This window comes from Mesocricetus auratus, unplaced genomic scaffold, assembly GCF_017639785.1.
Source record: "Mesocricetus auratus isolate SY011 unplaced genomic scaffold, BCM_Maur_2.0 Super-Scaffold_6723, whole genome shotgun sequence".
Classification (NCBI taxonomy): Eukaryota; Metazoa; Chordata; class Mammalia; order Rodentia; family Cricetidae; genus Mesocricetus; species Mesocricetus auratus.
In genome coordinates this window covers 16,382,068-16,407,005 of record NW_024429183.1, presented here as the reverse complement: position 1 = coordinate 16,407,005, position 24,938 = coordinate 16,382,068, and the positions used below count along the sequence as shown (strand labels likewise).

The 24,938-nt window shown below is 48.8% G+C and overlaps 1 protein-coding gene across 3 annotated transcripts in view; it reads left to right on the top strand.

Moving 5' to 3' along the window:
* Positions 1-24,938, top strand: part of Wwp2 (WW domain containing E3 ubiquitin protein ligase 2) — a 122,039-nt gene that overhangs the window by 96,518 nt on the left and 583 nt on the right. Inside the window, exons 9-22 of one of the 3 annotated variants that reach the window (XM_040737189.1) lie at positions 554-643; positions 9,215-9,389; positions 13,870-13,924; positions 16,937-17,018; positions 17,536-17,664; positions 18,120-18,195; positions 18,438-18,509; positions 18,697-18,785; positions 20,794-20,953; positions 22,300-22,433; positions 22,741-22,881; positions 23,359-23,479; positions 23,795-23,899; positions 24,782-24,878. In XM_040737189.1, coding sequence (XP_040593123.1) covers positions 554-643; positions 9,215-9,389; positions 13,870-13,924; positions 16,937-17,018; positions 17,536-17,664; positions 18,120-18,195; positions 18,438-18,509; positions 18,697-18,785; positions 20,794-20,953; positions 22,300-22,433; positions 22,741-22,881; positions 23,359-23,479; positions 23,795-23,899; positions 24,782-24,878 — 1,526 coding nt within the window. Of the gene's footprint in view, positions 1-553; positions 644-9,214; positions 9,390-13,536; positions 13,774-13,869; positions 13,925-16,936; positions 17,019-17,535; positions 17,665-18,119; positions 18,196-18,437; positions 18,510-18,696; positions 18,786-20,793; positions 20,954-22,299; positions 22,434-22,740; positions 22,882-23,358; positions 23,480-23,794; positions 23,900-24,781; positions 24,879-24,938 lie in introns of those variants that run through there. The other 2 variants (XM_040737193.1, XM_040737196.1) reach the window with 2 other exon arrangements.

Genomic DNA, 24,938 nt, shown 5'->3' with positions numbered 1-24,938 from the left:
TAACCCCTGAGCCGTCTATCCAGCTCCTCCATTGTATTTTTAAGGGATCTTCGAAACTTTGATCTGAAAAGCCATGGAGCAGCTGGAGAGACGGGCCCTCAGTGGTAAAGAGCACATAGTGCTCTTCCAGTTTGCCTCAGTACTGTTCCCAGGCCGGGTGGCTCGCCACTGCCTGTCACCCTAGCTCCAGGGGGATCCAGTTCCTCCGTCTGGCTTTCACTCACATGCATATACCCACACACAGACACACATGCACATACACATAATAAAAGATAAGTCTTTGAGAAAAGGAAGAAGAAATCATGGAATGCAGGCATGTGGAGCTTAGGGGATTTACAGTAATCTCTGCTGTAAAGGGATGCACCATAGTTTTGTCAGGAGGATTCCAGCAGCAGCACAGAGCTGGTGTGATACTGGGCTGCCCTTGAATGTCATCTTTGTTTCGTTTTTTGTTTTTTTCTATGAGCCCATCCACAGTGAAGGACTTCCTTTCTTCCTGGGACTGTACCTTGTGACTGTATGTGTCATGCCTTCCCTTGGTTTTATTTTCCAGATGGGAGCAAAGAGAGCTGCCCAATGGACGTGTCTATTATGTTGACCACAATACCAAGACCACCACCTGGGAGCGGCCTCTTCCTCCAGGGTAAGGCCTGAGACTCTGGAATGGGTACCAGGCATCTCCCCCACTACTCTGCTATCTGTCTCGGTCAGACCCTGACTCTCTCTGCTGACTTTCTCCTCCTCCCACTCTCCCCTGACTCCAGCCTGTCCTTTACTCCACATGGTTACATTGGCCCCACTGCATGGCCAGGGCTTTATTGCTGTGTGGTTCTCAGTGCCAGCAGGGCTGCTGAGGCCTGGAGACAGGTCTGAGGGGAAACTTCCTGGGTCTTAGTCAGCTTTCTGTGACACCCTTACGAGGAGTGGCAGTTCAGTTCCTTTCTTCAGAGGCAGCAGACAGTTACCCTGGGTCAGTCTCTCTCTCTCTCTCTCTCTCTCTCTCTCTCTCTCTCTCTCTCTCTCTCTCTCTCTCTCTCTCTCTCTCTCTCTCTCTCTCTCTCTCTCTCTCTCTCCCTCCCTCCCTCCCTCCCTCCCTCCCTCCCTCCCTCCCTCCCTCCCTCCCTCCCTCCCTCCCTCCCTCTCCTCTTTGGTTTTTTGAGATTGTTTCTCTCTGTAGCTATGGCTGTCCTGGAACTCACTATGTAGACCTGGTTGGCCTTGAATTCACAGAAATCTGCCTGCCTTCTACCTCTCAAGTGCTGAGATGAAAGGTGTGCACCACCACCACCTGGCACCCTGGGTCTCTTGATGACTTTTCTTTCCCATTCCCCTTAACTCAGCCCTCATTCTTAGAATATACTGTAATGTTTTGAGAGTCTCTGGGGTTAAATGGGTATAGGGTGAGTAAGAAAGAGTAAGGGTGAGTAAGAAAGAGATCCAAGGGCCAGGAAAGTGCTCAGAGATTAAGAGCACTGACTGCTCTTCCAGAGGACCTGGGTGACTCATAACCAACCGTAACTCTAACTCTAGGGGGTCTGATTCCCTCTTCTAGACGCTGAGGGCAGTTACACATGTGCATACACACATACATATAAATGTAAGTAAAAAAATCTCTTAAAAAAAAAAGGACTAATAGCTGGAGAGATGCCAGGCAAGCATGAAGGTCTGAGTTCAGATCCCCACACCCATATAAAAAGCCAAGCGCAGTGATGTGCACCTGTAAGACCAGCACAGAAGAGACAGAGATAGGAAGATCCCTGGGGCTCACTGGCCAGCCAGGTTAGCTGAATTGTAAGTTCCAGATCCAGTAAAATACTCTGCTTCAAAAAAAATATGGAGAGCAGTAGAGGAAGATGCCAATGTCAACCTCTGTCCTTCATATACACGTGCACATACATGTAGCAACAGAGCATGTACACAAATACAACATGCATACACACGCACAAAGAAAAAGAGAGCTGCATTTCCTTGTGTAGCCTGCCCCCAAAAGCAGGTTGTTCCTAATTCATCTGGGCTTGGTAAGAACACAGTGGAGTTCTCCAAAACCAAAGACTGAGAAAGACTTCCAAGTGGGGAAGACGGTCCAAGTTCAAAGAGAAAAGGGCTTTGACTTCCTGTCTGCCAGGGACAGAAAGTTCTTTCCACATGTGTCTCCTGGTCTTGAGAACTTAAGAAAGGGAATGAATTCTGTTCTCAGGAAAGGCTTGCCCTCAACCCACTTAGTGCAGCCATGAAGGACTCCTCCATAAATATGACCATCATCCTCCCAGTTTACCTAGGGGAAGGATGGTGGCTGGCGAGTAGGGGGTGGGGAGCCTCTGGGAAGAGCCTCTGTCAAGAGTGAGCCAGGCAAATCCCACCTCACCATCTGGCTCCACAAATTTCCACAGATGTGCTGCTGTCACTGCAGTTTCCAGTGGAGCATTGGGTTTTCCTTTTCTTCCTTTGCTGGAGTGGTGCTCCTCATCTGTCATCCCTAGTGCTCACTCTGTTTCTACTTGGACTCAAGTGAAGGCTACCAAAGTTAAACTTTTGCTTTTTAGGGTCTTTGTTTGTTTGTTTGTTTCTACATTTTATTGTGGAAATGATGGAAATTTTTTACTATTATGGAAATTTTCAGGTATAGAGAGAATAGTACAATGAGCCCCACTTATTCCTAGCCAGTTTTATCTGTCCCAGGGGTTGACACCCTATAGCAGCATGTGGCTAAAATCGATGCCTCCACCCATTTTTGTAAATAATATTTTCTTGGAACATGGCCACGTTCATTTGCTAACCACTCTCTTCTTTTCCTTTCAGTGCTAGGGGCTCATGCCCCGTGCTTTGGCTGTGAGCGGCCTGGTAGACAAGCACTGTACTTTTGAGCCACTGAGGTTACGGGAGGGTTTTTTGTTGTGACTGGCTGGTTGGTTGGTTGACTGGTTGGTTGTTTGGTGTTTTGTTTTGCTTTGGAGTCCGGGTCTCCCTGTGTAGTGCTGGCTATCCTAGTGCTCAATATGTAGCAGACTGGCATCTAACTCAACATAGTTCTGCCTGCCTCTGCCTTCTGAGTGCTAGAACTAAAGCCGTGTGTCACCATGTCTGTCCCAGTTGGTTGGTTTTTTTTTGTTTTGTTTTGTTTTGTTTTGTTTGTTTTTTTGTTTTTTTTTGAGACAGGTTTCTCACTCTGAAGCCCAGGCTGTTCTAGAACTCACTTTGTCTCACAGCACAGACTGTCCTTGAACCTGTAGTAATTTTTTGCCTCAGCCTTCTAAGGGTTGAGTTTATGTTTTTAATGGCTGCTTTCTTCCTTCAGTGGTACAATCAAGTAGCTGCAACACAGACTGTATGGCCCCAGAAAATTTCAAATGTTTACTTTACAGAAAATATTTCCAGTCTGTAATCTATACCCTTCATCCACCTTCCTTGTTTGTCTTGGTTTATATTAGTTTGAGGGAGGCCTATACTTTATTATTTGCCCAAATTTCGGTACACACTTCTAAATACTTCATTAGCCAGGCATAATGGTGCACGCCTTTAGTCCCAGAACTTGGGAGACAGAGGCAAGTGGATCTCAGTGAGGACAGTCTAGCCTACACAGTGAGTTTCAGGACAGCCAGAGTACATAATGAGATCTAGTCTTGAAAAAACAAAAAGTCGCTGCAGTAGAGCCTCTGTATTGTTAGAACATGTGATGGTGCATCAAAACTACAAAACTAGATCATCTGTGAACAGAGAGGAAGATTTGTTTGGGATCAGATTGCAAAGGCCATCTCAAGGTGGTGGGGAGGCAGACAAAAGAGCAATATGCTGGGAAAGCAAGCCAATTTTATGTGCTAGTAGAGTGGGGATCTGAATGTCCATAGTGCTCTAGAACTAGGTGTGTTTGTGATTGACCTTTGGTGGAAGCCTAAGGGAGGTTCCTGGTAAGCAGCAACTGCAGAAGAGAGCTGCTTTTCTACTAAATGGAAACCTTTAGGCTTGTTTGCCTGTTTACTTGGCCAAAGTCCTGTTTAGTCCAATGCTACCTGTATAGCCTTTTGCAGGGAAGGGGACTTTGGACCTGGCAGTATTGCTCCATATCATCCAATCCAGTCAACATTTGGATTTTTCTAATTGTCAAGCATTGATCTAACAGTATGAGTTGCACATTTGAACTTTAGAACAGGAATGCTGTAAAATGTACTGTTGCTACCTCCGAATCCTCTGGTCTATAGGATGTATAGATGTTTGGATTTTCTTTCTTTCTTTTTTGGCTTTTTTGAGACAGGGTTTCTCTGTGCAGCCTGGCTGTCCTAGAACTCACTCTGTAGACCAGGCTGGCCTCAAACTCAGAGATCTTCTGCTTCTGCCTCCCGACTGCTGGGTTGTGTCATCACTCCTAATGGATGTGTAGACGTTGATCTATTAAGCATTTGGGTGGAGCTAAAGTAAAGTTGGGGTTCTAAGGATGGCTAGGGTCATATTATTCATCAGGTATTAAGGTGGGACACCAATCAAGCTTTCTTCTTTCTAGGATAGAGTTACTGTTATTGGGGGCTTTTTGTTTTGTTTTTTGTTTTTGTTTTGTTTTGAGGCAGACTCTTATGTAGCTCAGGCTGGCTTCAAGCTTGCTATATAGCCAAGGCTGACTTCAAACTTCTGATCTTCCTGCTTCTGTTTCCAAATGCTGGGATTCCCAGTGTGCACTGCCTCACTTGGTTTATGCAGTATGGGGCTTCATGCATGCTAGGCAAGCACTGTGCCAACCTAGTCACAGCCTACCTCCCCAGGATACTTTTAATGTTCTCATGGGAGATGCCTGTCTTGTTACCCAACACAGTTCTTCCAGAATTTTAAGTGAAGGGCTCTTCTTCCTTGTGTGGTAGGAAATGCATAAAAAACATAAGCATTAAACATAGTTAATAAGAGAAGTCTCTTCCCCGGGGTAGTGTGAGATATGATCACTATCATAGTGACTTTAAAACAACAAATAAAACCATTATCTCAGCAAGCTACTGATTAAGAAACAAGATTGGGTCAAAGGACTCACTTTATCATGGCCACCCTGTTGTAGCAAATTCATGGTGACATATGTGCAGCCCAGTACTTTTATTCTGGAGCACAAAGTATTGGACCTGTTAGCCAAGGCTGCATCAGGTGCTCTTTGGTTAGTCCTGAGCAATGCTCAGACCAGAGCTAAGCAGAGAGGGATTACTGTAGGAGGGCTATACTTACATAAGAGCAGGAGGATGGCATCAGTGGAGGTTCAGTGTGTGTGTATGGATCTGAAAGGTTATAGGGAATGGTGCATGGAACAATTGTGCCAGAGTAGAAGGCTGAGTAAAACCAGATGTTCCAGGTGTGCCCCATGAAGCCTTTTTGGTGCTCAGTGGAGGTGGAGGTAGAATCAAAGTAAGCAGGCTGACTCAGCCTTCAAACACTGCTCTGTATTGGAAACAAATGGTAGAATTATCCAGTTTAGAAGCTGGAGAATTGGAACTAGAGAGATGGCTCAGCTGTCGAGAGTGCTTGCTGCTCTTCCAGAAGAGCACCCATGTCAGGTAACTTACAACCATCTGTGACTCCAGCTCCAGGGCAGTCAGGGCCCTCTTTTGTTGTGGGATGTTTTGATCCCATTCTGGCACTCCTGAGACTGCCAATGAAGTTGACTTTGAATCAGAGAACAGAGCTAGCTACTAGCTGGCCAAAGTTAGCCAGAGAGGTTTTGAGGGACCAAGGACAGATAGAGAGACACAAGAAGTAGTAGGGTGGGCTTGAGAGAAAGGTTCAGCCTTTTTTATTTTTTATTTTTGGATCAATAAAAAACTTCAATAAAAAACTCAGAGTCAGATGGGCAGTGTTGGCATACTCCTTTAATCCTTTGATCCCAGCACTCAAGAGGCAGGGGCAGACGGATCTCTGTGAGTTTGAGGCCAGTGTGGTCTACAGAGCTAGCTCCAAGGACAGGCTCCAAAACTATAGAGAAACCTTTTTTTGAGAAGCAAGCAAAGAACAACAAAAAACTCAGAATCAGATATCAGGGTAAGAACCTGGTTGACCAGGGAAGTAGCGGAGAAGTGGCCAGTGACCTCTTCTCTCCTTCCTCAATCCACAACACTCTTCTAGTGCACTCATACACACATGGCATGTATGCAGATGGACACACACACAGATAAAAATAAGCCTTAAAAGAAGAAGTTTGAAATTCACCTACTGGAGGACTTCTAGGTAAACACGTAGAGTGAACATGTATTTATCTCATCGTTCCTGAAAACTTGCTAAAATGGCAACAAATTCATTTTAGGAAAAGCACAAATGTTCAAAAATGAGATAAAGCCAGGTGTGGTTGTACATGCCTATAATAATAGCATAGGAATCGGAGGCCAGAAGATTAGAGAGAAGTTGAAGGAAGGATGAAGGGAATAGAGGAAGAGAGAGACAGACAGATAGACAAACAGCACACAGGATAATGATGCAAATGTCTTTGCTGACAGTTAAGTGGTAGAGCTGAGGAAGCCTGCAGTCTGAATGATCTGACTGGATTACAGCAAAGAGCACTAAAAACCCTAAGGAGGGCTGTGAGGAGAGATGAAAACCTGGAGATCACCTCAAGGCTTCTTTGCAAGAGCATTTCAAGTCCCAGGTTGTCAGTCACCACTCCAGTTCTGCTGCCTCACATACATGTTTGAGCACATGTGCGTACACACACACGCACGCACGCACGCACGCACGCACGCACGACTGTTACCGGCCCTTAAAAGCTTCTCAGAGAACCAAGGCATCCTTAGGGGCACAAGCCATAACTGCAACAACAGATGGACTGAAGAAACCATCCCTTAGAATGAAAGATTGAAGGAGTTTTTTGTTTGTTTGTTTTTTGTTTTGCTTTACTGGAGAAATTGGCCAGCATACAGGAGGAGAACTGCAGACTGTGACATTTGAGGACCCTTTGGGTGAGCTAGCTGAGCCTCTGCCTCAGTAAGACAAGCATAGCCTGCAGCTCCCACCTGAGGACTCAGCCTGCTCATTCACGGCTATTCTCCTGTCTCAGCTTCCTGAATACAGGCATGAACCACCATGCCCAGCTTCTAAATTTTAATTAATATCCTCAAAGGTTTGGGGAAAAAATAAAAATACAGCCTCAGTATAAGAGTAGGAGATCATGAATGTATCCCTGCTTCCTAAATTCTGTATAAATATTAAACACTCTGGCTGCTAGTCAGTCAGGCTACAAGATTCTCCTGACCATTGTGCCTGGATCATCCTGCTCTCACTTCCTCTCTGGGACCTGGCCAGCACTGGGCCTGTTCCCTGGCAGTTAATGTGTGTGGCACTAGAAATAAAATCAAAGCCAAGTATAGTGGTGCATACTTATAGTCTCAGTTCTTTTTGTTGGCGTGTTTTTATGTTATATGTGTATTTTGCTTGTTTATATGTATGTGCACCATGTGCATGCCTGGTGCCTGGGGAAGTCAGAAGACGGTGTTGGATCCCCAAGACTGGAGGTACAGACAATTATGAGTTGCTGTGTGGGTGACGGACTTGAACCGGAGTCCTCTGTGTGAGCAGCAAGTGGCCTTAACCGTTGTGAGTCAATACTCCAGTCCCATAATCCCAGTTCTTGGGAAATAGGGGCAGGAGGATTAGGTGTTCAAGGCCATCCGCAGTTACATCATGAGTTTGAAGCCAGTCTATGCTTCATGAGACTTTGTCAAACAAAAGCCCCCCCAAAATAAAGAACCCAAAGCTTATTAGAATGTTTGGAGACATGGAAATTAGAAGATAAAAATTAAGGAATAAGGAGTGACTATCACAACAAAAATAGAAAACTACCAAAATGGGGGGGGGGCTGGAAAGATGGGCGAAAGTGCTTGCCACTAAACTTAGCAACCTTATGGAAATCATAGACTCCCATACTTGTCCACTGACTACCATATATACACTTGTACACTCTGGCACACACATGTGCTCACACTCTAAATAAAACATAATAGAAAAATATAAAGAAAAAATGATTACACAGAGAAACCATGTCTCAACCCCCCCCCAAAAAATGAGGTAGGTGGCGGTAGTGTACACTTTTAATCCCATCTCTCTGGAGGTAGAGGCAGGGAGATGTCTGAGTTTGATGTCAGCCTGGTCTACTAAGAGAGTTCCAGGACAGCCAGGTGTGTTACACAGAGAAATCCTGTTTTGAAAAACAAAACAAAACAAAAAAAACAACAAAAGAAATGAAATGAGCTGGACGTGGTGGTACACACCTTTAATCCCAGCACTCAAAGGCAGAGGCAGGTAAATCTCTGTGAGTTCAAGGCCACAGAGCATTATGGCCTTCATAATAAGTTCCAGGACAGCTAGGGCTACATAGTGAGACCCTGTCTCAAAAAACCAAAAAGAAAAGAATTGCCAAAATGGCAGTGTGAATATTCAGATTAACAGGGCCCACATCCAGTGCTCAGCCCGGTAAATGAAGAGTGACCCACCCAAGCCACATCTCATGGAATTCCAGACTGCCAAGAAAAGATGTTGGAAGCTTCCAGAGGGAGAAAATAGAGTACATAGAAAGGGTTGAGAGTTAGGAATGCCATAGCAGCAGCAGAGTGGGCCATCACATCAAGGATGGAAAATGGCTTAATAAAGGCATCCTCAGACATGCTGATTTCAGAAACTTGACTTTACTTGGAAAGTACCGTGTGATTTACTTCAGCAGATGAGAGCAGGCAGACCCAGAAGGAAGGGGGTGCAGCACACAGGGAACCCAACCCAGAGACCATGGAAAGTCCTATCAGGAACAACAGTGGAGAGCTGTTGTTGTAGACATGCAAGGTATTGTGAACATACAAGCACCCATGTTAGAGGAAGGCATGGGAGAGGTGCAACTAAAAAATTAATGACACCATGAGACCACTGTCCGTTAGAGAACTAAATCACAAAAGTTGGTATTCCAAGTTGGGCATGGCCAGAGCCAGAGAAACAGCTTTTCTCCTGGGTTTTTGTCCTGCTGTCTTCTGGGCCGACCTCACTGTACAGCCGAACAAGTGGCTGCTGGCTCCATGCTTTCTACTCAGATTTAGAAAAGATGGAAGACTTTTCCTCCCCTAGAATTTCCCAGCAGATAGCCTGAGATGCACTTTTGAGGCCATATGCTTACTTGTGGCCCAGGCAACTAGTCAATTCCTTATAAGACATCCTGAGAATACTTTTAGAATTTGTTGGGTGAGGTAGCCATCTCAGCTGAGCTCCTTGTTTCCAGGTGGGAAAAACGCACAGACCCCCGAGGAAGGTTTTACTACGTCGATCACAACACTCGGACAACCACCTGGCAGCGCCCAACTGCTGAGTACGTGCGCAGCTATGAGCAGTGGCAGTCCCAGCGGAGTCAGCTCCAGGGGGCTATGCAGCACTTCAGCCAAAGATTCCTCTACCAGGTGAGAGGGCCAGAGCCGGCCCAGAACGGGATGACTCCCTCCACGTTAGGCTCTGCAGCCACACACACTCTGTCGACTGCTTGGTGAGCAGGAGCAAAGGGTGGCCAGAGATGTCATGACACTAAGACTTCACTCATCGTCGTGAGATTCCTCAAGTTTCTAACTTAGTAACTCCGCGTCATGCCTCAGATAGGTGCATTAATTAATGTGCCTGAAGTTGGATTTGCCATCGTTCTTGCTGTTTTCACAGTGACCTTGGCTCCTAAACCCAGAAGGCCTGCCTGAGACAGCTTTCTTTTGTGATTTCTTTATCCAACTTCGCAATAACCATATTTAAAAAAAAAAACAGTGAAAAGAATCCTCTTTCCTGGCCCAGACTCCACGTTCTTTCATGGATTGTCTAGTGGGACTGGGGACCTAACTTCCGCTTGGTCTTTTGCCGTCTTCCTTTTTGCTGCCTCTCTTATTGTAGCAAGCCTCAGGGTAGAAGTTCGGATCGGGGTGTCTTGAGAAGTGGGAATGCAAGACCAGTTTTCTTTCTGAGTATTGTGGAATGGCTTGCTTGTCTTAGCGGCGGCCTGGAGGCTCTGCTTGGGCTGGGGGAGTTACCTTGTTCTGTGAAATAGAAGACGTCTTGTACTGAAGAAATGTGGTGGGGACCTTTTTTTATTTTTGTCTGCTCTAAATGTCTCTGTTGGTTTTCTCCTGCCTTTGGTTTTCCCTCTCGTTTGCTATGGTGCCATGTTCTGGTTACAAGTAAGAAGGCTTGCTTTCATACCGTTATTTTGGGGTTTGGCCTTGACCCAGGCTTTGACTAGGAAGACTAAGAACTGATACTGTGCTAGCAGTCGTGTCCCCCCCCCCCGCCCTCCCATAACTCCCCCTGCTGCGTTTAAACTGAGATCTTGTTCTTTACTGCACTTTAGAGAACATGAAACACAGTTTTAATGGGCATCGAGGGCATCGGGATTGCTGGCTCCTGCCATCCCTCCCTGGGCCGGCCTCCGTATGCACACACCGTTTCCATGTTCCCTGGCTTACTGTGCTCTGTATTTCGGTGCTTTCTCTTTTTACTGCCTAAGTTGCCTTTGTCGCTCTGAATCAGTGTGCCCATATTTTTGCTTGCTTTATCCTTGCCTGTGTTTGTGTCCCTGCTGTGGCCCACTGAGGACACCAGCACAGTCTTGCATGTTGTGGCATTACACTAGCACCGTCCCACAGGCTACTGTTTATGTGGCACCTCTGTTTTCATTCTACCCGTCCTCCTCTGGTGACTAAAGGAGGAAGCACCAGGCTCTGCAGTACCCACCCAGGTCATTCTGTGCTTCCTGCTGTGTGGACTCAGATTGTACCTTCCAGAAACAGATGGCTCCATCCTTCCTTCAGTGAGCTCTTGGATCGTGTCCTTGGGCACCTAGATTTTTCTCTGCCTCCATCAGGTCTATTCTTCAAACTCGATGCATGCCTTGTGCTCTGCACCCTCTGGCCTTCCCAGAGTCTTTCCTGCCCTCAACTGTGTTTGTTAGACATTCTTTATTTCTGAATTTGTATCTTAAAATATCAGTGGGACTTTGTGCTTAATCCCAGAGGGACTTGCACTCACGTGAACTTTCTGACTCAAGGCATGCATCATGGACCTCTAGCCCTGGGCATTACTAAGAAGGTGGTTCAGCAGTCACACTCGCATTTCTGGTAATGAAGGACACAGCTTTGTCTCTCGGAGTTATCTGCACCTGCAGGTGTTCTCTTCTGGGCATCAGACCCCTTGTCCTGTCTGTATTCGTCCTGTCTGCTCTATGTGGCACACTGGACCCTCAGGGAAGCTGAGGAAAGGGGGCATTTGATTCCCAGTGAAGACATGGAGATGTGCTTTGGGTTTCCTGGTCATGATGCAAAACTTTTATTGTTTTTCCTTCACTTCTGTGTCCTTTCTTTCCTTATGATCCACTTTATATGGACAGTGAAATCACTATTGGTGTCCATCAGTTCAGATTTCCTGTGTTGTGTTCTTCAGTCTTATCCCGCTCTTTCCTGTCTCCCTTTTCTTCTCTGTCCTTCTTACAGACTGAGGATGTGGTGAGGTGTGGTAGGAACTGGAGGGTGCTAAGGAAATGTAGTGAAGACCTGCTATCATGAGGGAGAGCCAACATTTTAGGGAGTTTGGGGTAGAGACAAAAAAAAAATTAAACAAACAGCAAGGGTTAAGAAACGGGTACAGGGGCCGGGCAGTGGTGGCGCATGCCTTTAATCCCAGCACTGGGGAGGCAGAGGCAGGCGGATCTCTGTGAGTTCGAAGCCGGACTGGACCAACAGCCTCCAAAACAATACAGAGAAACCCTGTCTCATAAAAACCAAAAAAAAAAAGAAAAAAAGAAAAAAAAAAGAAAAAGAAAGAAAGAAAGAAACGGGTACAGGGCTGGAGAGATGGCTCAGCTGTTAAAGGCTAGGCTCACAACCAAAAATATAAGAAACGGGTACAGTGGTCCATACCTGTAGTACCAGCTGCTTGGGAAGCTGAGGCAAGGAGGTAGTGTGAGCCTGAGTTTGAAGCCAACCTGAACTATGGAGATTTCATTTCAAGGAAAAAGAAGAAGAGGCTGATGAATATTTTTGTGTCAAGCTCTGTGCCATCAGTGAGGGACCTGCTAGAGCCTTGGTATGTTATACATTATCTACACATTCCAAAGAGCCCGAAGTGCCAGGCTTAGGTGCCAATTACCTCTTCTTTTTCTTTCTTTCTGGTTTTCTTTTGTTGATGTTATTTGTTTTTTGAGGAAGGGTGTCTCTCTGTGTTGCCTCACATGGCCTGGACCTTGCTGTGTAGATTAGGCTAGGATTGAATTCACAGAGACCCATTTGCCTTTGCCTCCCAAGTGCTGGGATTAAGGGTCTGTGTGTGCCACCACACCTGGCTTGTTTCAGTTGCAGGCTGGGCATGTGCTCAGTGGTGAGAGCATTCACCTAGCATGTGTGAACACCTGTGTTCAGTCCCTGAAAACTGTGCAGTCATGCCTGCTGCTCAGCGTGACCACTGCCTTTGGCTTGGCTCTTACCTGATGAATGCACTGTGTTTCACACTCATTTTTCAGCTTCTGCTGCTAAGTGCTTTCATGAAGACTTCTTACCCCTTAGCTCCAAAGCAGGAATGTTACTGGGTGCTGCACCTCACCCCCACCTACCCCTCCAGAACTCACCCCTACCCCTATGACCAGTGTGAGCCGGGGAGATTTTCAACGTTGAGGCATATCTGAGTTGGGATGGAGTCGGCAGTAACAGGCCCCAGACCGAGGCCAGCTTCCCCCAGTTTCCTTTGTCCATGTGAAGGAGGCCCTCTACTGAAAGGTCCCCTGTCCCCCATCAAGGCACCTATGGTTTCAAGACTTAGATGGCTCTGTTGGAACTCACTTAGAAGAAGAGTCTGTATTGCCACCTTGGGAAGAAGGTTCCTCTGTCCCTTCAGTTGAGGTAGAGGGGGCTGCGTTGGGGGTTGGTTGGCAGTGGAGCACCAGTATTTGCTCAAGCCCAGACTGAGCCCCATTCATCCTCCTGCTGGTGTGTGTGGCTCTGTCATCCCCAGATGGGGCCAGCCAGGTCTGCAGCCTCAAGTCTGTATTTAGAACTTGATCCCTAATAGGATGATCAAATTCTAGTAAGTGAAATAAAAATGCTTGAATGGGGGAGAGAAAAGTACAACAGTGCTTGTTTTATTTAACTCTGCAAAGCTTCTGACAGTGCACCCCCGCTTCCCGAAGGCTATGAAAATTCTCCATCTACTGCAGCCCTTCCCCTGGGACGTTGAGGCAGAAATCGGCTGAAGGGGCACTAGTGTAAATAGTGATCCTGCCGTCTCAGAGCCCCTCCCCTCTCTTTCCCCAGCCCCACCTCCCCAGACACGCAAACGCAGAACACTGAGCAACTTCAGGTTCAGGCAGAGAAAGAATAAAGGTGCTTTGTGACAGGGAAGGAAAACATTCCTGGGGGAGGTGAGGGGCTTGGGCATGAAAGTGGCCTCAGTTCGGGTGGATGCTGCACACCCAGGAGGGAGGTGGCGGGAGGAGGGCCGGGCCCCAGCCAGGAAGCCCTGGGCGTGGGCAGGGCTTGTGGGAATGATTTCATTGGAAAGGCCTGCGGTATTTTTTCCCCTCCTGTGTGTGGTTCTTGGAGAAAGTTGGAGGTGGTGAGGATTTCAGTTGCCTTGGCCGCAGGGAGCTGAGCAGAGACCGACCGGGAGCTGGCGGGGGAGCTTGCTCTGAGCCCTCCTGCCATGCCCAGGCCAGACTTCTGGGGCCTTACCCACCATCCTTGGATCACCTCTACCCACTTGTTCTCCCTGCCCTAGCCCTCGATTGCTGCGTTCTCTCCAAGGGCTACCTAAAATGTGGAAGTGAGTCTTGGGCTTTTCTACTTCCATTGACCCGTTTATTTGTAACCAGGGTTGTCTTTTTCTTAACTTCTCTGTTCTGCTGTTTCTTGTATTTAGTCTTCAAGTGCTTCGTCTGACCATGATCCCCTGGGTCCCCTCCCGCCTGGCTGGGGTAAGTATTGAGCTCTTGGCTTCTGTTTGGCAGTCATAGCATTCTGCCCGCATCTCCTGCATGTGCTATCCCTTGGGTTTCCACTACCCTTACATGTGTGCTGAGGACCCCCAGTTGGAGCAATGGCAGTGGCAGAGCCAGCAGGTTTCTCCTGAGCCACCGCAGCAGCCATCTGCTACAGCTAAAGGAGTGTGACCCAAGAGAGATATCCCCAGGTGACCATGGGGCTGTTGTACTTGAGTCCTGAGTTTCAGGGTGGTGACTCAGGAATCCACTGTCTCCCATAGTTATTTTGACCTATGTGGTGTCCACGCAGACTTCTTTCTGATTGTGACTCTGGCATAAGGGGCCATCATAACAAGTCTTCTTCTTTGCAGCTGAGACACCGGAGGACGGGCACCAGCCTAATTTTGACTAGTGTCAACTGCTTTTGTTTGTGGTCCTGTTGTGAACGAGCCCACAGGCCAGCAGAGATGCATACTGGGTGTTGGTCCTGAGAGTGCAGCACTGCTAGTTAGTGGCTAGAGATCCCTTGTCAACAGTAGCTGCTTCTCACCTATCCTGGGCCCTTGGTATGACTTGCCAAGGGGTAAGGAACAGGCATCCATTAAGGGTCAGATACCCATGATTTGGGAGAGATTGTAGGCTTCGTTGCTATTCTAGGAAGAAGTGCTGTGCAAAAAAGTATTATTAGAAATGGCAAGACCCAGGAACTTATGCAGCTTTCTAAGATGGGCAGGAGTTTATTCGATCCTGCAAGAGTCCCTGATGCCAAAGGGAGCAGTTTTTCCAGGAATAAGCAGGTATTGGGTTTAGTTTCTTGTTAGGGTAGTGGAAGATGGTAGGTGTTGGTTTGGTGGTGCTCGCAGATGGTCCTACGTGGGTGGGGAAGTGCCACTGCAATGCTAACAGTCTCAAGGGCACCTCTGGGATATGCTTCTTTGGGGCCAGGTCTCAATGCAGACACAGCTGCCCCTTGGTAGTAATTTAAGAGGTTCTGTCAACTACCCTACAGTATCCTTGAGCTCCTGTTTCATTCCAGAGTTCCGAGAGGCTCCTGTATCCTAGTTGGAAATGTTGGATTCTTGATTTCAGCTAGGAAACTCCCATACACATAGACAACTTGCCTGGCTCCCTGACCCCGGGTGGGTAAACCTTGGGAGTTCTGACAAGGGCAGGGAAAGTGCATCAGGCTAAGTAGGAGTCTGCAGCATCATATGGTAGTTGGTGACTTGGAGTCTAGACTGGAGTTCGGTTTGGGCTATGCATGGGGAATCAGTGCAGCTCCATCAGCTGCACTTTTTTTTTTCTTTTTTTGAAATAGTATTTCTCTGTGGAGTCTGTCCTGGCACTCTCTCTGTAGATGAGACTGACTTCGAACTAACAGAGATCGCCTGCCTCTGCCTCCCAAGTGCTGAGATGAAAGGTGTGAGCCACCACCGCCCGGCTCAGCCACAGTTACTTCTTTCTGTAGCCATCTTGCTAAATGGCAGTCATGATCGAGACAACTGTGGAGACTGGAAGGAAGGCAGCTCACAGGTGCAGAGTGTGCAAGCATGTGCAGTAGGAGAAGTCAGGCTCAGAGTCAGTGCTGTTTATGTCTATTGGAAAAGCAGAAATGCTCATTCTTATGCGAGAAAAGAACGTTTTAGGCTGGGTGTGGTGGGGTTTGTCTGTAGCTGAAGCACTGTGGAGGCTGAGGCAGGAGGAATGCTAGAATCTAAGAGCTGGAGAAAAGCATTGTGCCAAGAACACAGTGTTTGGGGCTTTGGGTTGGGATCACCGGGGCGCTATATCAGGGCTGCCTCCTCCTGAATGGTAAGAAGAATGGAAAAGCAAGGCCACAAGAAAATACTTTTAATGGCGAGCCTGCTGCTCTTCTATTTGCCTTGAGGTTTCAAGGAGCCCCCATGGCTGTCCCTAACTGTTGTTTGATGACGGCAGGGGTAAGGGGAGACACCTCCAGTTTATAGTTACATCTGCTCCTGAGCAGCCTTGTCATGTGACAAATGTTTCTGAGTCCATTTGCTGTGTTCACAAAAGACTTTCCCCATCCCTGCAGTACAGAGCTGTTCATTGAAGGCCTCCAGTAGGTACATAGGCCTCCAAACAGTAGCAGCACAAGGCCAAGTGGCCAAGGGCTCAGACCCACCGGACAGAACACCCTGCTTTGTTATTGGCCTGAGCAGCCGTGGAAGATTTACAAAGTGGCTCCTAAGCTAGGACGGCCAATTCCTCAGATACCTTAAGGTGGAAACTGGGATAAGCATGGGGACTGCTTTCCAGGGCACAACATAGCCACTAGCTGGGGATTGAAATCTCTAAAGGCTCCGCCATCTCCTGTTCTTTCTTTCCTTTATTTTCGTAGCTTTGTGAGGGTGCGGTTGACAAAGTCTGTTTATAGCTGCAGATGGGTAGACAGCTGGTAAGGTAGGGTCACAGGAACTGTCTCAGCATGGTTTTAGAGGGGAGCAGGGCCTGCTGGTCTCCCCATTTCTTCCCCTTTGCAGTTTTTAGATTCCCTGTAGCTCCTGGAACTAATAATGGTGTCTCTTTAATTTTACTGTGTCACTGTTAGAGTGAGTGCTGTTAGTGCTGCTTATTGCCAGGGCAGAAACAGCTTTGTGGCTCAGGAACTTCCTGGGGAAGGTGGCCTGTTGAAGCTTGGAGCTTGCTCCTGGTTTTCTTCCAGCCACCCTGCATTGCACTCCGAGGCTGAGGAGCCTGGCAGGGCAGCCATACTGTCCAGCCGGATGCAGGCACGTCCCTGGTTCAGCAGTGTTGCGCCATCTGTACTGCTACACCGCCCTTCCATCCAATGTACCCTTCCCCAGCCCTGCAACAGGGAAAGACTCTTTGGTGACAAGTGTGACTGGGCCAGGCTCTCTCCTCTTAACCTTCTGCAATAGGGTGGTGATGGGAACAGAAATCCTAACTCATCACACAGGCAGCTGGAGCCAAGGGACAGGCTGTTTGAATCTGACTGTCCTCTCCTTTTCTCTCCTGTGGCAGAGAAGAGGCAGGACAATGGACGGGTGTATTACGTGAACCACAACACACGCACTACCCAGTGGGAGGACCCACGGACCCAGGGGTGAGGACTAAGGCAGAGGGGCCCTGAGGGATGGGGTGAGGGTTTCTGTGCAGCTCCAGCTGTGGTCAAATAGCCTGTGCATTTGCCTCACAATGCTAACATTAGGGGCCTTCAGCTTTTCATGAGGACCTAGGAGTCTCAGGACACATAGCAGGCCAGTGAGAGCATCACACTTTCTGGTGGGCACAGGGACATGGAAGGATGTCACAGGCAGGCACTGAGAATATGATTGCCAAAAAGTTGAGGGCACCCTTGCCCCTCAGAAGTAGGGCAGGGACACTTGGTGACTCAAGCTGTTGCTACCCACCCCTGACTAGCATTTTAGCCCCATAATAAAGGGCCCTTTGCACATGACTTGTTTCCTCACAACTTGAGTCTTGCCAGGTTCATATCCTTGGTGTGTCCCTTTGCCCACAGAGGGTTCTGGAGAGCCCGGAGAAAGCAAAGACAAAGTAGGACTTTGGAGACCCCAGCCTCTAAGCACACGGCAGTCCATAGCCGCCTTCTGTGTTTTTAGGATGATTCAGGAGCCAGCCCTGCCCCCAGGATGGGAGATGAAATACACCAGTGAGGGTGTGCGGTACTTTGTGGACCACAATACCCGAACTACTACCTTTAAGGACCCTCGCCCAGGGTTCGAGTCAGGGTAAGGACCTTCACAGCCACAGCCTTGTCTCCCAGCACAACCCCAGTGTGCCCTGTTCAGCTGGCTGGGGAGGAGGGGGGTCTTTGTGCAGTGGCATCTTGTTCCATCAATAGATTTGAGATACCGTGTGTGTGTGTGTGTGTGTGTGTGTGTGTGTTCGTGTTGTGCTAATCACTACCCTCTAGTGCTCATGAGGATGTCACCACCGAGAGATGGACCCCGGGCCATCCTCTTTACTTAGAGCAGAGTGTGGAGGTATGTGACCTCTTCCAGTGAGAGGTGTGGCATCGTCTCCATGTGTCTTTTACTCCCAGCGGCAGCCCCTCCCTCTGTGTCTTGCTTCACTGCTTTTTAAATTCATGGACAGAGCATCAATTTCCCTGGGGCCCTCAGAAATGGGATGCTCATTTTCTGAGAAATCAAACAGGTTCCAGTACTTCCTTTGCTCTTGCCAGGACAAAACAAGGCTCACCTGGTGCCTACGACCGAAGTTTTCGGTGGAAGTATCACCAGTTCCGGTTCCTCTGCCATGTGAGTCCTGGCTTGGGGGCTTCCATGGGTGTGTGGGGCTGTTAAGACCTGTAAGCTTGGTCTCCCAGGCCCATATGGCACTGAGGTGCATGTGTCTTAGATGCTTGTCCCACTCTGAGCTGCTTGTCTCTAAGGAGGAGGCTTCTATTCCTGGGGCATGGGGTTTGTTGTCACAGATGGGAGAGTCCCCTGAGTGGGCACCCTTGGGAAGCCCCAATTGAGAGTTTTCCTTTCCTTTTCAGTCAAATGCCCTCCCCAGCCACGTGAAGATCAGTGTTTCCAGGCAGACGCTCTTTGAGGATTCTTTCCAACAGGTTAGAGAATATTACTGATTCTGGGATCCTGGTTTAAGCGGCTTCCTCCCATCACCTAACCCCACCTCATGGCATAAGCATTGGTGACCATATCTGCTAGACAGTAAACCCTAGAGCCCCCTGCCCCCACATCCCTGCCTGCTGTGCTGGGGTCAGGGGCAGGAGGCCGGATGCCCTGTCTCCCCAGATTATGAACATGAAACCTTACGACCTGCGCCGCCGGCTCTACATCATCATGCGTGGTGAGGAGGGCCTGGACTACGGTGGCATCGCCAGGTGAGCTAGGGTGCCCAGAGGGCTGTGCTCTACCCCATGCCCCTTGTCTTCAGGACCCATGTGTAGAAAGCCACCACCTCCATGCTGTTCTTTACCCCTTGAGTTCTCCTACATGAGCAGGGAGGCCTGGTGTGACAGTCAGAGTCATCTCTTGGGTTGGGGTTGCAGCTCAGTTAACGTAGGGTGCTTGTCTAGTGAGCAGGCCTTGGGTTTGAGCCCCAGCACCACATAAATCAGGCATGGTAACTCACATCTATAATTGTAGCACTTGAGCAATACAAGCAGAAGGATTAGGTGGCCAAAGCTGCCCTTAGCTACATAGCGAAATTGAGACTAGCGTGGATCTCATGAGACCTTTTATCCAAAAAGAAAAGAAAGAAAACTCTATAATAAATCTCTGGTTAGTATGAAGCTATGAAGGAGGGTCAGGCCTCAGCCCTTTGGTTACTAGATTATGGGGGGGGGCGCCTGGAAGATTCTTGGGGAGGGACATGGTGTGGTTCTATGCCAGTCTACATGTCATTTTTCTGTACTTAAAAAACAACCTGTCAAGCTTATCAGTGGGAAGTGGCTGACTATTAGAGTCTGTGGGTGTCCCTTAAAATCACTCTCGGCTTTCCTTCTTTTTGAGGCACCCGGAGCAGGTGAAGTCAGGATTTTCAGAGCGTTTTTTAATATGTCTAAGCATATCCGTCCCTTGCTGAATGTCATGTAAACCAGTCAACAAAATCCCTGAAAGAACCCAAAACACTGTGCTACCTTCCCCCCACAAAAGTTAGCAGGCTGTTTGGCAAAGCATCGCCTTGGACGACAGGCAGAGGGCCCTGGCAGTGAGAAGGAGCGTCTTGGCTGTGGTGACCCCTCATCCCGCTGACCTTGTGGTGGTGGGATATCTTCCTGCTTGGCATTGGGCTTGCCATCCCTGGTCCTGTTTGCTGCTGCTGTAATCCTGCGAATGGATTGTTCTTTCTCGTGGTGACCTCTCCAGGCTGTGCTTGTGGCCTTCTGGTGTGGCTCCCGCCCTGTGTGTCTCTCTCTGTGTCCTGCCAGTGGTTTTACCCTATGGTAGGTTACGTCATGCTGTTCTACCACAGGGTAGAACCACGGACAGGATACCGGGGCACCCTCTGCATCGAAGGACTCCGTCTACACAGCCACAAACAGACCAGCAGCCAGGGACTGGCCCCCTTGACCTGTGTTCCCTGCTGGTTTAGTTCAAGCCCTGAAGGACCCTGAATTCTGACTTATACTCAGGGTACAGATGGATGCTGAGGCATCTGTTGGGTGGCGTCACTTGAGATGAATGTGCCCAAGTTTGGGTTCTGGGGTGAAGGGGGGGCAACAGGCAAGTGAGGTACTAGAGGGTAGTTAGAATGAATGAGGTTTCTAGAGGCCAAATGAATCACAGAGCTTTCAGGGTTTGGGCTTGGGGAACGTGCTGCTGTGTATTCTGCTCATTGCACTGGGTGGAGCAGGGTGGATACTGTCATAGGACAGAAATGTCATTGTAATAAATGTGTATGTTTATGATTTCATTACATTTGTTTGTTTATTTGGGGCATAGGTGTATGTGTATGTGTTCTTATGGGCCATATAGCATGTGTGGAGGTCAGAAGACAACTTATGGAGATTCAGTTCTCATCTTTTACCAAATGGACCCTAGGGATTGAACTCAGGTTGTTAGGCTTGGATGCAAGAGCCTTTACCTGCTGAGCCTTCTTGCCGTCCAGTCTATAATAATTGAATATAGTAGCTTTGTGCAGTTCGCAGCCTCCACAGTGATGCATGGTGGCCCTGGATGTGAGGAGCCCCTTTGCCACTAGATATTGTAATAAGTGTACTCTGGGAGCTGACAGGCACCCACACAGGGTTTCCTAGTACTATCTTCAGGTGCTATTCTGCTTCACCCAAGATCTGGGCTGGGCTGGCTTGCTGACCTCCCAGGACACATGTGTCCAGATGGCTCCCAGCAGAGGGCTCCATTGTTCTGTCCTCTCTCCCCTCACAGAGAGTGGTTTTTCCTCCTGTCCCATGAGGTGCTCAACCCTATGTACTGTTTATTTGAATATGCTGGGAAGAGCAACTACTGCCTGCAGATCAACCCCGCCTCTTCCATCAACCCTGACCACCTCACCTACTTCCGCTTTATCGGCAGATTCATCGCCATGGTAAGGGACCTGAGGTCTCTGAGAAGGGCAGTCCCTGAGGAGGCAGCAGTGACATGAGCAGCAGCCCTCAGGGTCCTGCCCTCTGTGTAGGACTTGCTGTGACTCTCCTGGCTTCCTTACACATTGCTAACCTGAAATTAAAAAGCAGAAGAGCTAGCTAGTTGTGGAGACGTGACAGATTGCTCAGTGGCCACCTGGGGCTCTCACGGGTTTCTCATGTTCCTTTCTGTACAGAAGCCCAGGGGACTTATAGGACGTGGCTGGCTCAGGCAAAGCCCTAACTGCCTGCCTGCTGCCTTTCTCTTGGAGGTGCTGCATGAGCCACAATGGCAAGGGAACCTTTGGAAATGTCTGACTGAGACACTGAGCCTTCTAGAAGAGAGTTAGGATCCAGCATGGACTTAGATCCGAACCAAAGTAAACTGGCTGGCTGATGCAAGGCGTGTGTGTGTGTGTGTGTGTGTGTGTGTGTGTGTGTGTGTGTGTGTGTGTGTGTGTGTGTGTGTGCGTGCGTGTGTGTGTGTGTGTGTGTGTGTGTGTGTGCGCGTGCGTGTGTGTGTGTGTGTGTGTCTGTGTGTGTGTGTATGCGCATGCGTGTGAGTGTAGCAACCATAGTCACCTATAAATACAGGTTCAGCATAGCGGTGGAGAGGGCCATGCCCCATCCCCTGTGATGACCTGTACTGAGTAGGGGTCTGTGAGGCTGTGGTGTGACTGTGCCCCAGTGCCAGCTTTTGTTGATATCCTGAGTCTTACCCCACATTCCCTTCTCTGGAATGCCAAGGGACCTAAGCTCTGTCACTAAATATGGCCATTCCCATCATCTGGAAGTTCTTGGCTAAATTCTGGCAATCCCTCCAAAAGTGGGCACATTCTTCCTGGGGCTAGAGACATGCCTGGTCTAGCAGCAGACAACGACAGACCAGTGAGACTCTCAGACTATTACTCACCACTGACTGCCAGCTCTCGGCAGCCTCAGTGTCTGCATTATTTTTGGCCTCTTGTGCTACCCACTCAGAGTGCCAGTGAATCAGGGCTGCCACCTGGAGCTGTTATGAACAAGTTCTCCCTGGTAGTGGGGGACGGGCCTTTGCTAGACCAGTGTGCTGGGAAGACAATGGGCTTGCTTTGCCTGTCCCTATGGCTTTCAAGATGGGATGAGTCTGTTCCTATGCCCAAGTCAGAAAAAAGTGCTTGTTTCCCAGGCCTCCCCTTTAGCTAAGGCGGCTGGCTCTCAAGGAGTGTCCTCTCAGAAGGAGGGCAGCTGACACCCAAAGCACTCCTGATCTGTGCCAGCTGCCATCCAGGGAAGTCAAACCCTTTCTCTGTGCCTCCTCCTTGCCCAGGCTCTGTACCATGGGAAGTTCATCGACACAGGCTTCACCCTTCCTTTCTACAAGCGGATGCTCAACAAGAGACCAACTCTGAAGGACCTAGAGTCTATTGACCCTGAGTTTTACAACTCCATTGTCTGGATCAAGTGAGTTCTGGCTTGCCCTGCTCTGATGGAGCCAGGCTCTGATTGGCCAGTTGGCATCCTGACCCTGATTTCCTCTACCAGAGATTCCTGGGTGCTTACCTGGCCTCCCCAAGGCCTATAGAGATAAGAGTTTCTAGGTCCCTTGTAGTACAGTTCTAGAATTCTCTTTCTGCAGCAGAAAATGTTCCAAGTCACTGTGCCTGGCCACCTGTGAGTTCCCAGTGCCTCTTGGGTACCTTGGTAAGGGCAGGTCAAGGGCAGACCTTGATAAGATGAACATCTTCTCCCTTGGCCTCCTGTGTCCCAGAGAGAACAACCTAGAAGAGTGTGGCCTGGAGCTGTTCTTCATCCAGGACATGGAGATCCTGGGCAAGGTGACAACCCATGAGCTGAAGGAAGGTGGTGAGAGCATCCGAGTTACAGAAGAGAACAAGGAAGAGTACATCATGTGAGTCTCAGGCCTGGGGGTGGGCATGTTTCAAGGAATCTGCCCTTGTTTTTGTACCATCTTTGACCAGGCACTGCTGTGGGGCCATGGTCCTCACAAACTGCAAAAATATCCTGGGTGCATTTGCCTTGACTGGTCACATAATGACTTGAGCTATGGACCTGGAGCCTCTGGCCTTGGTTACCAGCTCCAGGTTTATCTTTCTGTGTTCAAGAGACTTCTAACTGCAAGGAACTTTTTAAAGAAATGAAAAGCTTAGATGTTGCCATCTCTCCTGACCTAGAGGATTTCTGTGTCCAGTGTATTTTAGTCTTCCAGCCCTCCGGTGCTGATGTACAAACCTCACACTCACGGTCTTTAGGCTGGCTGGTCTATCCCATTAAACCATACAGTTGTGTAAGTCTGAGGCTCAACGGTTAAAGGAGTGTACCAAGCAGGGTGGCCTGGCCTCCATCGGTGGCTTGCCTTTGGTTTTAGGTTGTTGACTGACTGGCGATTCACCCGAGGTGTGGAAGAGCAGACCAAAGCCTTCCTGGATGGCTTCAATGAGGTGGCCCCTCTGGAGTGGTTGCGATATTTTGATGAGAAAGAGCTGGAGGTAGGTGCCAAAAGTTATGGGCCCTTGACTTCAGTGCTTCTAGGCTGCCCCAGATCCGTGCTGTGTAACCACAGAAAGTCACCCACCAAGCCCCACACTTCAGCAAGCTAGAGGCCGCAGTACAGGTAGTGTCACCTGACCCTCAGCCCTAGTTCCCTGTGCTTAGAGAGCAGGGGCATTAACATTTCTGAAAAAAATAGCAGGCTGACGAAGTTTAGGAGTCACCTACTGGTGAGAGGAGGCTGCACCATGTGGACATGCAGCAGTGCAGGGGGAGGACTTGACTCAGGGTTGCTGACGTGTCCCTCCCTACAGCTGATGCTCTGCGGCATGCAGGAGATAGACATGAACGACTGGCAGAAGAACGCCATCTACCGGCACTACACCAAAAGTAGCAAGCAGATCCAGTGGTTCTGGCAGGTGCGTCCTGGGCTCTGTGTCTCCCCTGTTAGGCCGGGGGCAAGGGTCTTGTCAGGGATGCTTACCAGTTACCCAAAAGACATGAGACCGACACCAGACACAAGGACCTTTCATCTTTGACCCATTCCTCCCCTCCCCCACTTGGAAAAGTAGAGGATAAACTGTCTCTAGTCGGGATAGAGGTTGTTGTGTTTATATTGTCGACCAGCTTGTGTGACAGAGGTTGTTAGTGGTCAGTGTGCCAGGGAGCCAAGGGGACCCACAGCCAGCTACAACTGACTGTGCGGTCTCCTCCAGTCAGACGGGGTGAGAAATGAAGGCACGGGTGTCTAGAAAAATACAGTGAGCCCATTATCCTGAATTGAATGACTTGGTTCTTTATATATATGGATTTTACAGCTGTTTAACAAGGAGATTGTGCATGGAAAAAGATAGCTACAAATGTGCGTGTGCGTGTGTGTGTGTGCGTGTGTGCGCGTGTGCGTGTGTGTGTGTGTGTGTGTGTAAAGTTTTTGTGAAGGTGTGCAGTGTGCTTCACATGGCGTGCAATTCACCATCTCGGATATTTTAAGGTGTTCAGTGACTTTAGCTCCTTGATTGTGCTGTACAATTAACAGCATTATTCAACTTCAATACAGTTCATTTCCCCAAACAGCCACTCCCAACCTTAGCGTGTCTTTAAAAGCTGAATGTGGGGGAGGGGCAAAGGATGCCAGGCCCAGGATGTCCCTGAGACCAAGCAGTGTCCCGTGGACCCTTGTGGAATGTTCCTGATTGGGATCTGTCTTCCCTGCCCAGTGTGGCCCCACCAGACCTAGAGATGTCCCTGCTGGGGTGTGGAGTGCTAGGCTAAGGGCGCCCTGACTCCTTGTGGAATTGTAGGTAGTGAAGGAGATGGACAATGAAAAGAGGATCCGGCTACTGCAGTTTGTCACAGGAACCTGTCGCCTGCCTGTTGGGGGATTTGCTGAACTCATTGGTGCGTTTTCCCTTTGCCCTCCTGGGACCTTGGCTGGGGGTGAGGACAGCCCAGAGCATG